At 46.1% G+C, this 11,047-nt stretch overlaps 1 protein-coding gene across 1 annotated transcript; it reads left to right on the top strand.

The window, feature by feature from the left end:
* Positions 1 to 595: 595 nt before the first annotated feature.
* Positions 596 to 10,916, top strand: fxr2 (FMR1 autosomal homolog 2). Its single transcript, XM_088990570.1, has 17 exons — positions 596 to 1,220; positions 2,744 to 2,796; positions 3,837 to 3,930; positions 4,011 to 4,082; positions 4,242 to 4,390; positions 4,480 to 4,573; positions 4,966 to 5,082; positions 5,156 to 5,326; positions 5,400 to 5,478; positions 5,569 to 5,726; positions 6,065 to 6,151; positions 7,004 to 7,223; positions 7,298 to 7,477; positions 7,577 to 7,771; positions 7,851 to 7,958; positions 8,636 to 8,724; positions 8,822 to 10,916. The coding sequence occupies exons 1-17, from the start codon at positions 1,170 to 1,172 to the stop codon at positions 8,930 to 8,932; spliced, it is 2,028 nt and encodes a 675-aa protein (XP_088846696.1). The 5' UTR covers positions 596 to 1,169; the 3' UTR covers positions 8,933 to 10,916.
* The last annotated feature ends 131 nt before the right edge of the window (positions 10,917 to 11,047 follow it).

The raw sequence follows: 11,047 nt of genomic DNA, 5'->3' as shown, positions 1-11,047 counted from the left end.
TGATACTGCACTTATGGTGCAATGTGTCACTGTACCTTGCCCGATCAAAATGTTTGGTCAAGCCCAATCAGATAAGAAATGGTACACGCAAACCCAATTTAAAAATATTTGTCATTATCAGTGCTGGGGGTCCGCTGTACTGATGAAAAATGGTGGGCCCATTCACGATTTCAGTTGCTCCACCCTGAGTGTGCAAGAATATATCAGTTGCTGTTACTTGAGCCATAGCTGTAATGGAATACTAACTCCGTTTTAAGGTGTCATTTAATGATAATTTTGATGCAAAGTGTTTTGACTGTTCAAAAAAGCTTGAGTTTTTCTTTGCCTCTCTGGGTTTTAAGATCAGGGGATTTGTCATCAAGTGTAGCCACTTCTGCGGTTCGGGGCCACACAAATAAATGTGACTTGATTTAACTCGAATATAAAGCGATCCCTTGTTTACCTTTTCCAAATGTAAAGCCTTTGAATCTTTTGATTCAAAGGTTCTCGACCAATCACGGAACAGACTTCCGTGATGGGCGGGGCTTTGTGGGGGGTTTGAGGTCATTCAGACCCTCACCGATTCACTCTATTCGCGCGAGTTGGAGAGGCGTGCTCGCTCCACGTAGGTGTCGCTCGCCCGCCGCTCAGTGCACCGCAGACATCTCTGTTGGACGGGAACGTCCGTGAACATTACCCGGCAAGCTGTGGGATTGGCTCCCCCCATTTATTCAACAGCACGACTGCGCCACACTTGAGGCACGGACGCTACCCGTGGCTAGCATCGCTACTGCCTGGATCAAGGTGTTGATAGTAGCTAGCCTTGCAGCTAATTAACCGTCCTACCGGAGTCTCGTCACTGCGCTTCCCCCACCCGACAAGTAAACACTGAACGCGGCTGCGTGTCGGTTCTCCTTTACGCCGCCGGCGGCATTCGAGACTAGAACAGACCCGATCACGGCCACTGTGCTCTCAGTAAGTGGCGCCTGCGTTGATTTAGTTGTCAGCACCATCACACCCATTTCCCCCAACCTCTTCACCTCCTGCCCCTCCTCCCTCCACCCGAAACACTGGACATCCACAAGCGGCCGGAAAGCGGCGAACTGCCGGCAAAGCTGGGGGTGCTTTCGTTACCCGACGGGGTCGTCGCGGCTTCAGACAAACACAGCCGCGGGGAGCTACCGACGAGTATGGACGGGCTGGCCGTGGAAGTTCGCGGCTCCAATGGGGCCTTCTATAAGGTAACCTGGCTCCGGTGTAGCTTATTGCTCGCCACGAGCAAACTTTTGCTCTTTGCAATAACTTAACGTGTTGCTCGTTGAACCACAGCGCTGGCAAAATCGTCATTCGACCACCTGGGCAATATGAACCCAAGTCGAGTGGGCTTTTGTCCAATGAGGATGCTTTGGCGTGCCGGCACGGTTGGTCATTGTGGGGTGGGCAGCTAGCAAGAGCTAAGCGCAGCTAGCACGAGCTCGTTGCCATTCTTGTCACGCATGCCTACGTGATTTGTTACCCGGTTTCGATACGACCACGCAACAATCCCCATTACGTGTACCAGTGCCTTTTAAAAGTGGCATTTCGTGTACATGGTTCAACTGTGGTGGAGCATTGTTTGAAGGAGAATGCTACATTTCAAGTTAACCCAAATGAATTGTGTCCCTTTCAGTTTCAATTATGCCACAGGGGTAAGACACATGGCTGTGCGGTCACGTGTTTTGATTGAAATAAAGTTGCTTTTGGGGGGGTCGCCTCAATATGTTTGAAAAGTGATTTTGAACCTTTTCTGAGTCAGGAATGGTGTGGAATGGCAACATTATTCCCTCGTTGTTTTGTAGTCATAACTTTGAAGACTTTGCTTATTTTAGTTGTAGGTTAATGTCTCGCCACCCATCCTCCCATGTGCTCTTCAGCACCGGCTTGATAGGTGTTCTGCAGGCCCGTCGCCTAAATTTATTCTCCCTCTTCAGCTTCACCTGTCATTGGCTTTTACTGGGTGACAGTTTGGATCATATCCGCATAAGCCCACATTTGCGGATGATGAACCTGTTTTATTGATGACACAATAACTTTATTGTGAACATTTCCAGGTGCCTTTTCTTACAAGTATGACAATAGGGGTGCCCGTCAACCCATCTCCACATAATGCCTCTGGTGCACCTGCCCCATGTGATGATTTACAACCACCACATGGTCCCAAAATGTGGCTGCTGACATGGCAACGTGGTGTCATCGTGACATGGCCCCCGCCTTTCGAATCACATCAGGAAAACGCCCAGTCAGTCTGACGTGCAACTGTCTCCTGAAGGAACATCTGAAAGTATATATTTTTTGGGCTTTCCACTCTTTCTAAACTGCCAATATGTAGACTGGACTGAGCAACACGTTATTTTCCAGCAGGTGAATCCATGACTTGAACATGTTCCTGATAGGGTCATGTCACAATCCGGCACACCACAACTACCACTTAACTTCAGTCTGGCTATTGATCAGCATGCTGAAGTGTGTGCTGAGGTTTGTCACTGCGAACGTTGCTCTCCAGTCACAATGGCTTTCCGTTCAAATATCCCGACGTGATCCCGTGTCCGTTTTAGACCTGGGGTCTCACGGAGGGAGTATATACGGCTCGTGACATTTTCACGCTGACAGAAATCACAGACAAGGCGTTTCTGTCACTGCTGCGTTTCTTTAAAAAAACACCCACGTTTCTGTTACTAAAGGAGACAATAAAACACACCCTGTTTTAATTTTTATTTTCTCTTAGGGGTACATCAAGGATGTCCACGATGACTCGCTCACCATCATCTTTGAAAACAAGTACGTTTGAATCCATTGAGCGTGCATGTAAAAGCAGTGACGCGATTGGGTTACCACTACTCGTTCTGGGCGGTTCTTTATGCACTCACTATAAAATGTTTTTGCCACTTGTGTTTGGAATGCAGCTGTCCATACACATCTCTCACAGCCCTTAAGACACCCACCCCTCCTCTTTAGTGGTTGCCCTACCTTCAACACCAACACACCCTGAATCCTTTTTATCTACTTGCCTCTGTGCAAGCGCAGGGTGACCCTAAAAATAGTGGCTCGCCCAAGGTATGCCGGTTTGGTAGTGGGGGGGCACGGCAGCCTTGCGCTGTTTTTGGGAAGTAGCTTACCCACCCCCTATCGCTGTCTAGGCCTCATTTTACTTTCTCAGAGAGCATGTTGGCGCTGGCTTGAATGAAACGTATGACTGTTGTTAATCTGAACTTTGCTAACTGTAAAAATCTGTGAGTAATTTCCACCAAAACATCCACAGTGTGTGATACTATACAAAAGGGGTGTCAAGCCCATTTTTGGAGGTTAATTGTTATCTGCTGGGTTTTATTGTCGATCGATGCCAAACTTTGCAGGAACATTGTGTTTGGTTGATTCGAGATTTACATGCAACATCAGTGTGCTAAGGCCACATGACCCTTGCCCTCATTTTCATATTCATATCTGGTTTTTAATATGATAAATATATCTCAACCAGCCCCAGGTAATACCAAAGTAATTTAATTTCACAACAGGCCTAGCTAAAATTTCAAAACATCCACAAGTGAAAAACTGGAAAATGCAAGAACAAAAAAAAATATTCAAGAATAAATTCAAAGTCCATAATTATGCAGATGTGAAACTTTTTTATACGTTTTTGGGATGTTTTGAATCTTCTTCCCGATTATTCAGTCTGATAGTAAATTTATTAGTCTCACAGCGGTGAACAAGACATTATATACATTACATACATACATTTGTATGCACATTTTTATTTTATTTGACTTGTGGTGAGATAAAAGTGTGCATTGGCCTTTATATGCGGTTTTGTCTCACTGAAGTTGGCAGCCGGAGCGACAGTTACCCTTCAGCGACGTGCGGTTGCCTCCTCCGGCCGACTACAATAAGGAAATTGGCGAAGGAGAGGAGGTGGAGGTAAGGCCTCCTATCATTTGATGAGAGCATACATCAATGTACTTGACGTCATTCTCTATTTTTTTTTTTTTCCTTCACAGGTTTACTCTCGAGCTAATGAACAGGAGCCATGTGGTTGGTGGCTTGCCCGGGTCCGAATGATGAAGGGCGAGGTAAATAAAAGCGGTGCTTCATCATATAGCATCTTTCTTTGATGTTGACAAAATATTTCGCCTTGACTTGACTATTTATGAGCGTGTCCCTCTTCTTTAATTTTCCTTGTAAAGTATGACTGGTTGAAATGCCATCATAATTCATTTCACTTTCCCCAGTTTTACGTGATCGAATATGCGGCATGTGATGCCACCTACAACGAGATTGTCACAGCAGAACGCATCAGGCCTCTCAACCCCAACAGCCCTTCCTCGCGAAATTCCTTCCATAAAGTCACCATCAGTGTCCCGGAGGACCTGAGGGACATGTGAGTGACTCAACTCCTTTTTGTGTCCAAAAGTGACTCTGGTGTCTTATAAACGCTTATGCCGCTCTCGCTCTTCTTTTCATCAACAGCTGTGTGGGAGACAACATTCACAAAGACTTTAGGAAAGCCATCGACGCCAACTGCATCTTCTTCAGTGCCCAAACACATGAGCTCATAGTTCTGGTTGGTACTCGGTGCTGGTGCCTCATGGTTTATTTTATTTTGTTGTGTTTTTTTATTATATTGTGTTTATTTTAATTGTATTGCTTTTTATTTATTAGATTATTCATTTTATGATATTTGTTATTGTTTTTTTTATTATATAGTATTTTTTATTGCTTTTTTTATTGTATTGTTATATTATATAATATTGTTTTTATTTTACTTTTTTTATTTGATTTATTTTTATTGTATTGTTTGTTATTATATAGTATTGTTTTTTGTTATATAGTATTGCTTTTTGTTATATAGTATTGATTTTTTTTTTATTCCACTTTAGCTTTTCTAATAAGGTAAACCCAAGCTTGATGGCGTCTCACCTCTGTAAACCTTTTTGTGTTTTCCCCCTACACCAGTCGACGAACGAAACCACGATAAAGCGCGCCACCCTTCTCAGCGACATGCATTTCCGCAGCATCCGTACGAAGCTAATGCTAATGTCCCGTAACGAGGAAGCCACCAAACATTTGGAGGTATATGATACTTCTCAAGTGGTCCCCCCGGCCCCCTGCATGTTCTTTATTTCTTACCCCACCTGTCTTTCAGACAAGTAAGCAGTTAGCGTCGGCATACCAGGAGGAGGTTTGTGTCAGAGAAGACCTGATGGGTCTTGCCATTGGCTCTCACGGAGCAAACATCCAACAAGCCCGTAAAGTTCCCGGTGTCACAGCTATTGAGTTAGAAGAAGAGAGTTGTACTTTCAGAATCTACGGAGAGGTATGTTGGATCAATGTGATGCTTTTCAGAGTCACACGTTGGTCTCTTGTTTGAATTTTTGCTTTTTTGGCAGACCCCAGAGGCAGTAAAACAGGCAAGAGAATATCTTGAATTCAAAGAAGACTACTTTCAGGTACCCAGGGACCTTGTAGGTGAGTGACAACGCATTCCCAAAAGGACCTCCTGAGACAATGTCCTTGCTCATTGTCCTCATGACATTTGATCTCACCCCTCACGCGCAGGCAAAGTCATCGGCAAGAACGGCAAAGTCATACAGGAGATCGTGGACAAATCGGGGGTGGTCCGCGTCAGGATCGAGGGAGACAACGACAAAAAACCTCCCCCTGTGGAGGTAGGCAGACAAGGGGCAGGCAGGGACGACACCGCTGGCAACAAAGAGGTGAATGGACCATTGCGCTCGTCAATCCCCACTCACCTAAAAGCCGCAGTTTACTTTGAAAATAACACACATTTTAAGTGCAGCAGGTTCTAGGCGCTCTGTGTGCAACATTTATTTTATTTTTGCACAGGCATTCTTTTCAAGGCAATCCTTTTTGGCGATTTGCGCTTCGCTGTGATCATTTTTTTTGAAAATGACATGATCTGGAAATGATACATCTGCTTAGTTTCCCCATTTATTCAGAGCCATATCAAATACTGTCCCTGTGTGCTTTAAATCACCAATTAAAAAAGAGACCCTGAACCAATCTCTTGTGTCTCTTCCTGTCTCCATTATAGGGCATGGTTCCTTTCGTTTTTGTGGGGACGAAGGAGAACATCAGCAATGCCCAGGCTCTGCTAGAGTACCACGTGTCTTACCTCCAGGTGAGTGCGACTCATATGTGCTGCCCTCTGCCGGTGTCCAGGATTATAGAAATATAAAAAAACTAAAGTTGGAGCGAAGGTGGATTTGAACATATCAGTTTTTGTAGCCCCCTCCCCCCTGCCTAGCGCCAAACTTGCTGACTGTGCCACGTTTTTTCCTTACCTCATGTGCCTTTATTAATAGTCCTCTCTGGGATTGGGTGACCGACATGCTGTGGCTTTAGATTACACCTATCTGGACCCTCATATTCCAAAATTAGCATCAAACACCATCCCCCCCATGGCCTCTTTTGTGCCTTATTCCCTTCTCGGCCCCCTGATCCCACCTCCCTTGAGGGTACAGCTGTCATTGGCAGGCAGCTGTCACCGTAAACATACACTAGACGCCGCATTGCCGCGTGTCCGTCCTCTGCTTGGATAAGATGGAGCGGCGGCCATGTTGAGACAGTCATGAAACACACATCAACCAGTTTGAGTCCATGTGACAGAAACGCTTTTGCTGAAATAGTACACAAATTCACGTCTAGCCGAAGTATCAAATCAAGGTCCAGAAAGTACAAAACCGGTCAATTGGGTTTGACCTGCGGTTGTTCCAATTTGTCTGCCTGTTGAGCCGATACACCTGTGGCAAAAACCAAACTGTGGCATGTTTATTTTTACTCTCTTAACCTGGATTGGACACCTTTGCATTTGTGTACATGTTAAATCATTTTGCTCTACAATTTGTAGTTTTCAACATAGTAGAATAAATGAGAAATAATTGGAGAGGAAAAGGGGGTGAAGTAAATGGAATGGTGACATTGCTGATTAACTTTTGGTCAATGGAAATCATTCATTCATTCGGGTTTCCAGGAAGTGGAGCAGCTGCGCCTGGAACGTCTCCAAATTGACGAACAGCTACGCCAGATTGGGGTGGGCTTTCGCGCACCCCAGAATCGAAGCGTGCCCACAGGAACCGACCGAGAGAAAGGCTACCTGACCGACGAGAGCAGCAACTCTCTTCATGCTTCTCGCACTTACGGGGGTCGTGGTAGAGGACGCAAGGCCTCCAACAGCATGTACTCTGGATATGGTATGGCTGCAAAACATGACACCTGTCAATTTTGTTTCATTTCAGGAGAGACATTTTTTTCCCTTCGTCTGCAGGCACAAACTCTGAGCTGTCCAACGCTTCGGAATCAGAGGAAGTCAGCGAGCGCGATCAGCGGCCCCGCGGTCTCGGTGGAGACGAGCGAAGTTCCAGACGGGGAGGTCGAGGGCGGGGCACCAACTCCGGACGAGGTCGCGGCGGGCCAGCGCCCAAACCTGCCAACTCGATCAGCTCAGGTAGTCTGTGATGAAATGTGCAAGAGCGACTGTTAGCTGCCAAGTCTTGAAACGTGGATTGTGATGTTGTTTCAAACAACTGTTCGATGGCATTTCCAGTGCTGAGGGACCCCGACAGTAACCCTTATGCTCTGCTGGATGGTGAGGGAGAGCAGGCTGACACGGACCTCAGCGAAGGCACGGGAGGAGAGCGCCGGAGGCGTTCCCGCCGCCGCCGTAACGACCAGGAGCCCAGCGTGATGGACGCCGCGACTGAATCCGACAGCCAGGCCGGGCCCAGTGAGAACGGACTGGGTGAGAAATGTACCCCCGTTTTCTCGGCCCTGCAGAGACTTATCGTCCAAACACCTTTGACTCCTATGCTCTCGTTTAGATGAAGAGGCCCGGCCCCAGCGCCGCAACCGAAGCCGCCGCCGCCGCAACCGTGGCACTCGCACCGAGGAAGACTCGGCCAGCTGCGATCGGCAGCCAGCTGATACCGGTGAGCTAACATGTTTTTTTTTCTTGGTATGTTTGACACCAACGCCAGTATTTATGATACATTTCAATTCAAACCCGTTACACTTTGAAATAAGGCCACTAACGGCCCGATACCTGATATTGGTGTGAACCAATACTGATACCTGATATTGGTGTCAAACAATACTGATACCTGGTATTGGTGTGAACCAATACTGATACCTGATATTGGTGTCTAACAATACTGATACCTGGTATTGGTGTGAACCAATATTGACACCTGGTATTGGTGTCGACCTGACACCGATACCCGATATTGGTGTCGACTTGACACAGCGCCACACCGATACCCGATAGTGGCATCGGCGCCACACCGATACCCGATATTGGCATCGGCGCGATACCCGATATTGGCGTCGACACGATACCGATACCCGATATTGGCATCGACGCGATACCGAGACAGACCGGATATTGGTATTGACGCGATAGTGATACCCAGCATTGGTAGCAACGCGATACTGACACCCGGCATTGGTATGGGCTTGGTACAAAACCTGGTATTGATATTGACCCGATATCTGGTGTTGGGATCAGTCCAATACGATACCTCAGTATTCAGCCATCCTGAGTTTTATCACCTCCTGTCAGCGCGTGCACGGTAGACACTGTTTGTTCTAAACTGCTTTCATGATTTAGTGACCGTCGCCGATTACATATCCCGTCCGGAGTCCCAGAGCAGACAGAACGTTCCCTTGAAGGAAAACCACACTGGTCCCGAACCCAAGGTACCGGCAAAAAAAACATTTACAAATTAAATGACTGAAACTGATCATTGAACCATGTTCAATTTGGTCCCTTTTTGTCCTTCTCTTCTACACACAGGAAAATGGGACCAGCAGCAAAATGGATGAGCAAACACCTTCTAAGCGTTCACCCAGCAAAGGCACGACACCAGCCGGCGATGCTGTAACATTGGTCAACGGCGTCTCGTAATGAGTCGGCGTCCCTCCTCACCAAGCCCAAGTCTCGAGCAAGACTCCATGGCAAACTGTCCCTGCTTGCATTTACGTAAACCTTAAACAGATGAGTGAAAAGTACCTGACACAATTCCTGAAATCCATACTATGAGAGTGGAAAAAAAACAAACACAAAAAAACGACATCTACGTTAAAACCCACAGTGTATGCTATATCTTATCTATCAGTACTTAGTGCTTATTTAAAAAAAGACAAAAAACAGTAGCTTGCCAAAAAAAAAAGAACCGGTGGGTATGACTTGAGTTTGAAGGAAAATGCCGAAACACAACAAAAATGAATGGATAATGTTGTCTCTTTTACGTTCTTTTCTTTCATTGTTGATCACTGGTTTCGGCTCGTCAGTCTCGGACGCGTCTTCTCACAGCGTTGAAATCCAGGTGCGGGGGGAGGTGTAAACTGTGATGAAGTGACATACAGAACGGAGGCGTCGCAGTGCTCGTACTCAGAGGCTGCAATATTGATTGACCTTGTGCCTTGAATTTGAAAAAAAAAAAAAAAAACTTTTTGTTGAGGAAAGTTGGGATGTGATTTTTTTTTTGGGGGGGTCGCGAGGACGGAATTGGCTGGGGGAATGGTAGAGTGAGGTAATTATCGTTCGAGAGGGGAATGGGTTGTAGTTGGTGGGGGGCAAATTAGCCAAAATTACCTGATTTCAAGGCGCTTTCCTCATTCCAAAAGGAATGAACAACACAAGCGTAGAAAACAGGGCTGAATATGTAAAGCAACCCGGGGCCTTATCCCATCCCAAGGCAACTTAATTGAAACATAAACTGGGGAGGGTTGAGAGGATGCGTCATACAACCCGTTTTCAATGGCCAGGACGCCTTTCTAAATATGACAAACCGCAGAATTCAACTGTAGACATAAAAGAGAAGTAACGTTACCTTCCAACAGCGATCTCGACAAAATGTGGCGGCCCGCGGCATCGGATGCACACGAGGGTGGGGGGTGACCGCCTTCTTATGGGTGTATGCTGCCGTTGCTCATGGCCTGGTGGGGACTAAGAACTGCTGAGACAGCTTCAAACGAGATGAGAGCCACATATGCTAACATACACAAAAACCCGGCGTGAGAACAGCCGATTGCCCTCCTGGCACAAACGTGGGGTGGGCCCCAACACAAGGTGTCCATTTTGGGTCGGGCGAATTGACTCAATTTGGGGAAGGGGTGCTCAGTGGCTCACTGCTCATGTTACTGTTGTCTTGGTTCCCGCTCTATTTTTTTTCTTGCTATTTCCACATCTTTAGAGAATACAAAATAAAAAAGGAAGTGAAATCAACCTCTACTCTGGAGATGAACTTTTGATTTCTCTGTCTTGTGGATTGGCAGTCTATTTTTCTAACTTGCATGACATTTTGGCTAACCATTCGTCGATGGTGCCTGTCCTGTGCATGAAGGGAGGGTGTTGGAAATGGGACATCCAAAACGCCATTGGTTTCATCCAATACAATCGCTGCTAACATACATACTGAATGTCCGAGTTGAGCAAGAGAAAGGCAGTTGTTGGTTCCTGGGCTCGCAACTTCCACGGTCGGCCAGGTCGTGTTTGGACATAAGAGGCAAGCAATCCGTTTGACCAAAGGTTTTAAATACAAGGACAGATGAACGAACGCGAGTGCAGTTGCAGCGAGATGACTCGAATGCTGCTCTTTTGGCATTACTGCTCACCACCTGTGTGTTGTCTTTTTATGAGTGTGAGAGAGCACTTGTGCTGTTTTTGTTTCAATTGCATGTGTGTGGGTTTGTGTACATTTATACTTCATTGTGTGTGTACTGTATTCCCTTTCTGTATCTGTAACCCTCACATCCCATTGAAAGACTGCTGGCTGCACTTTGTATGTGTGTGCGTATGATGGTTGTACAGTTCACTTCTCTTGTCAGATTTTGTCTGCATTCGTGTAATGATGGCAATAAAGGACTTTTCATGATTTGGTATACAAGTTTGACAAACTCATCCTTTTTCTCCCCCGCGGGTTCTTATTAATGATTCATCTTAACAGTTCAAAATTGTGTATGATTTAACTAGGTGGGAAACAAGTTTAAATTTGCAACATGTACATTTTTATTTTGA

This window comes from Hippocampus bargibanti, linkage group LG02, assembly GCF_051943395.1.
Source record: "Hippocampus bargibanti isolate YZ-2025 linkage group LG02, ASM5194339v1, whole genome shotgun sequence".
NCBI lineage: Eukaryota > Metazoa > Chordata > Actinopteri > Syngnathiformes > Syngnathidae > Hippocampus > Hippocampus bargibanti.
This window is presented reverse-complemented; position numbering and strand designations above follow the sequence as displayed.

What these genes read in the sequence shown, in the direction of transcription:
- fxr2 (XM_088990570.1), top strand. Translation starts at nt 1,170, where the DNA reads ATGGACGGGCTGGCCGTGGAAGTTCGCGGCTCCAATGGGGCCTTCTAT. An exon ending in ACCATCATCTTTGAAAACAA is followed by an intron (nt 2,797 to 3,836) that starts GTACGTTTGAAT and finishes GTCTCACTGAAG; the next exon opens with TTGGCAGCCGGAGCGACAGT. An exon ending in CTTTCAGAATCTACGGAGAG is followed by an intron (nt 5,327 to 5,399) that starts GTATGTTGGATC and finishes CTTTTTTGGCAG; the next exon opens with ACCCCAGAGGCAGTAAAACA.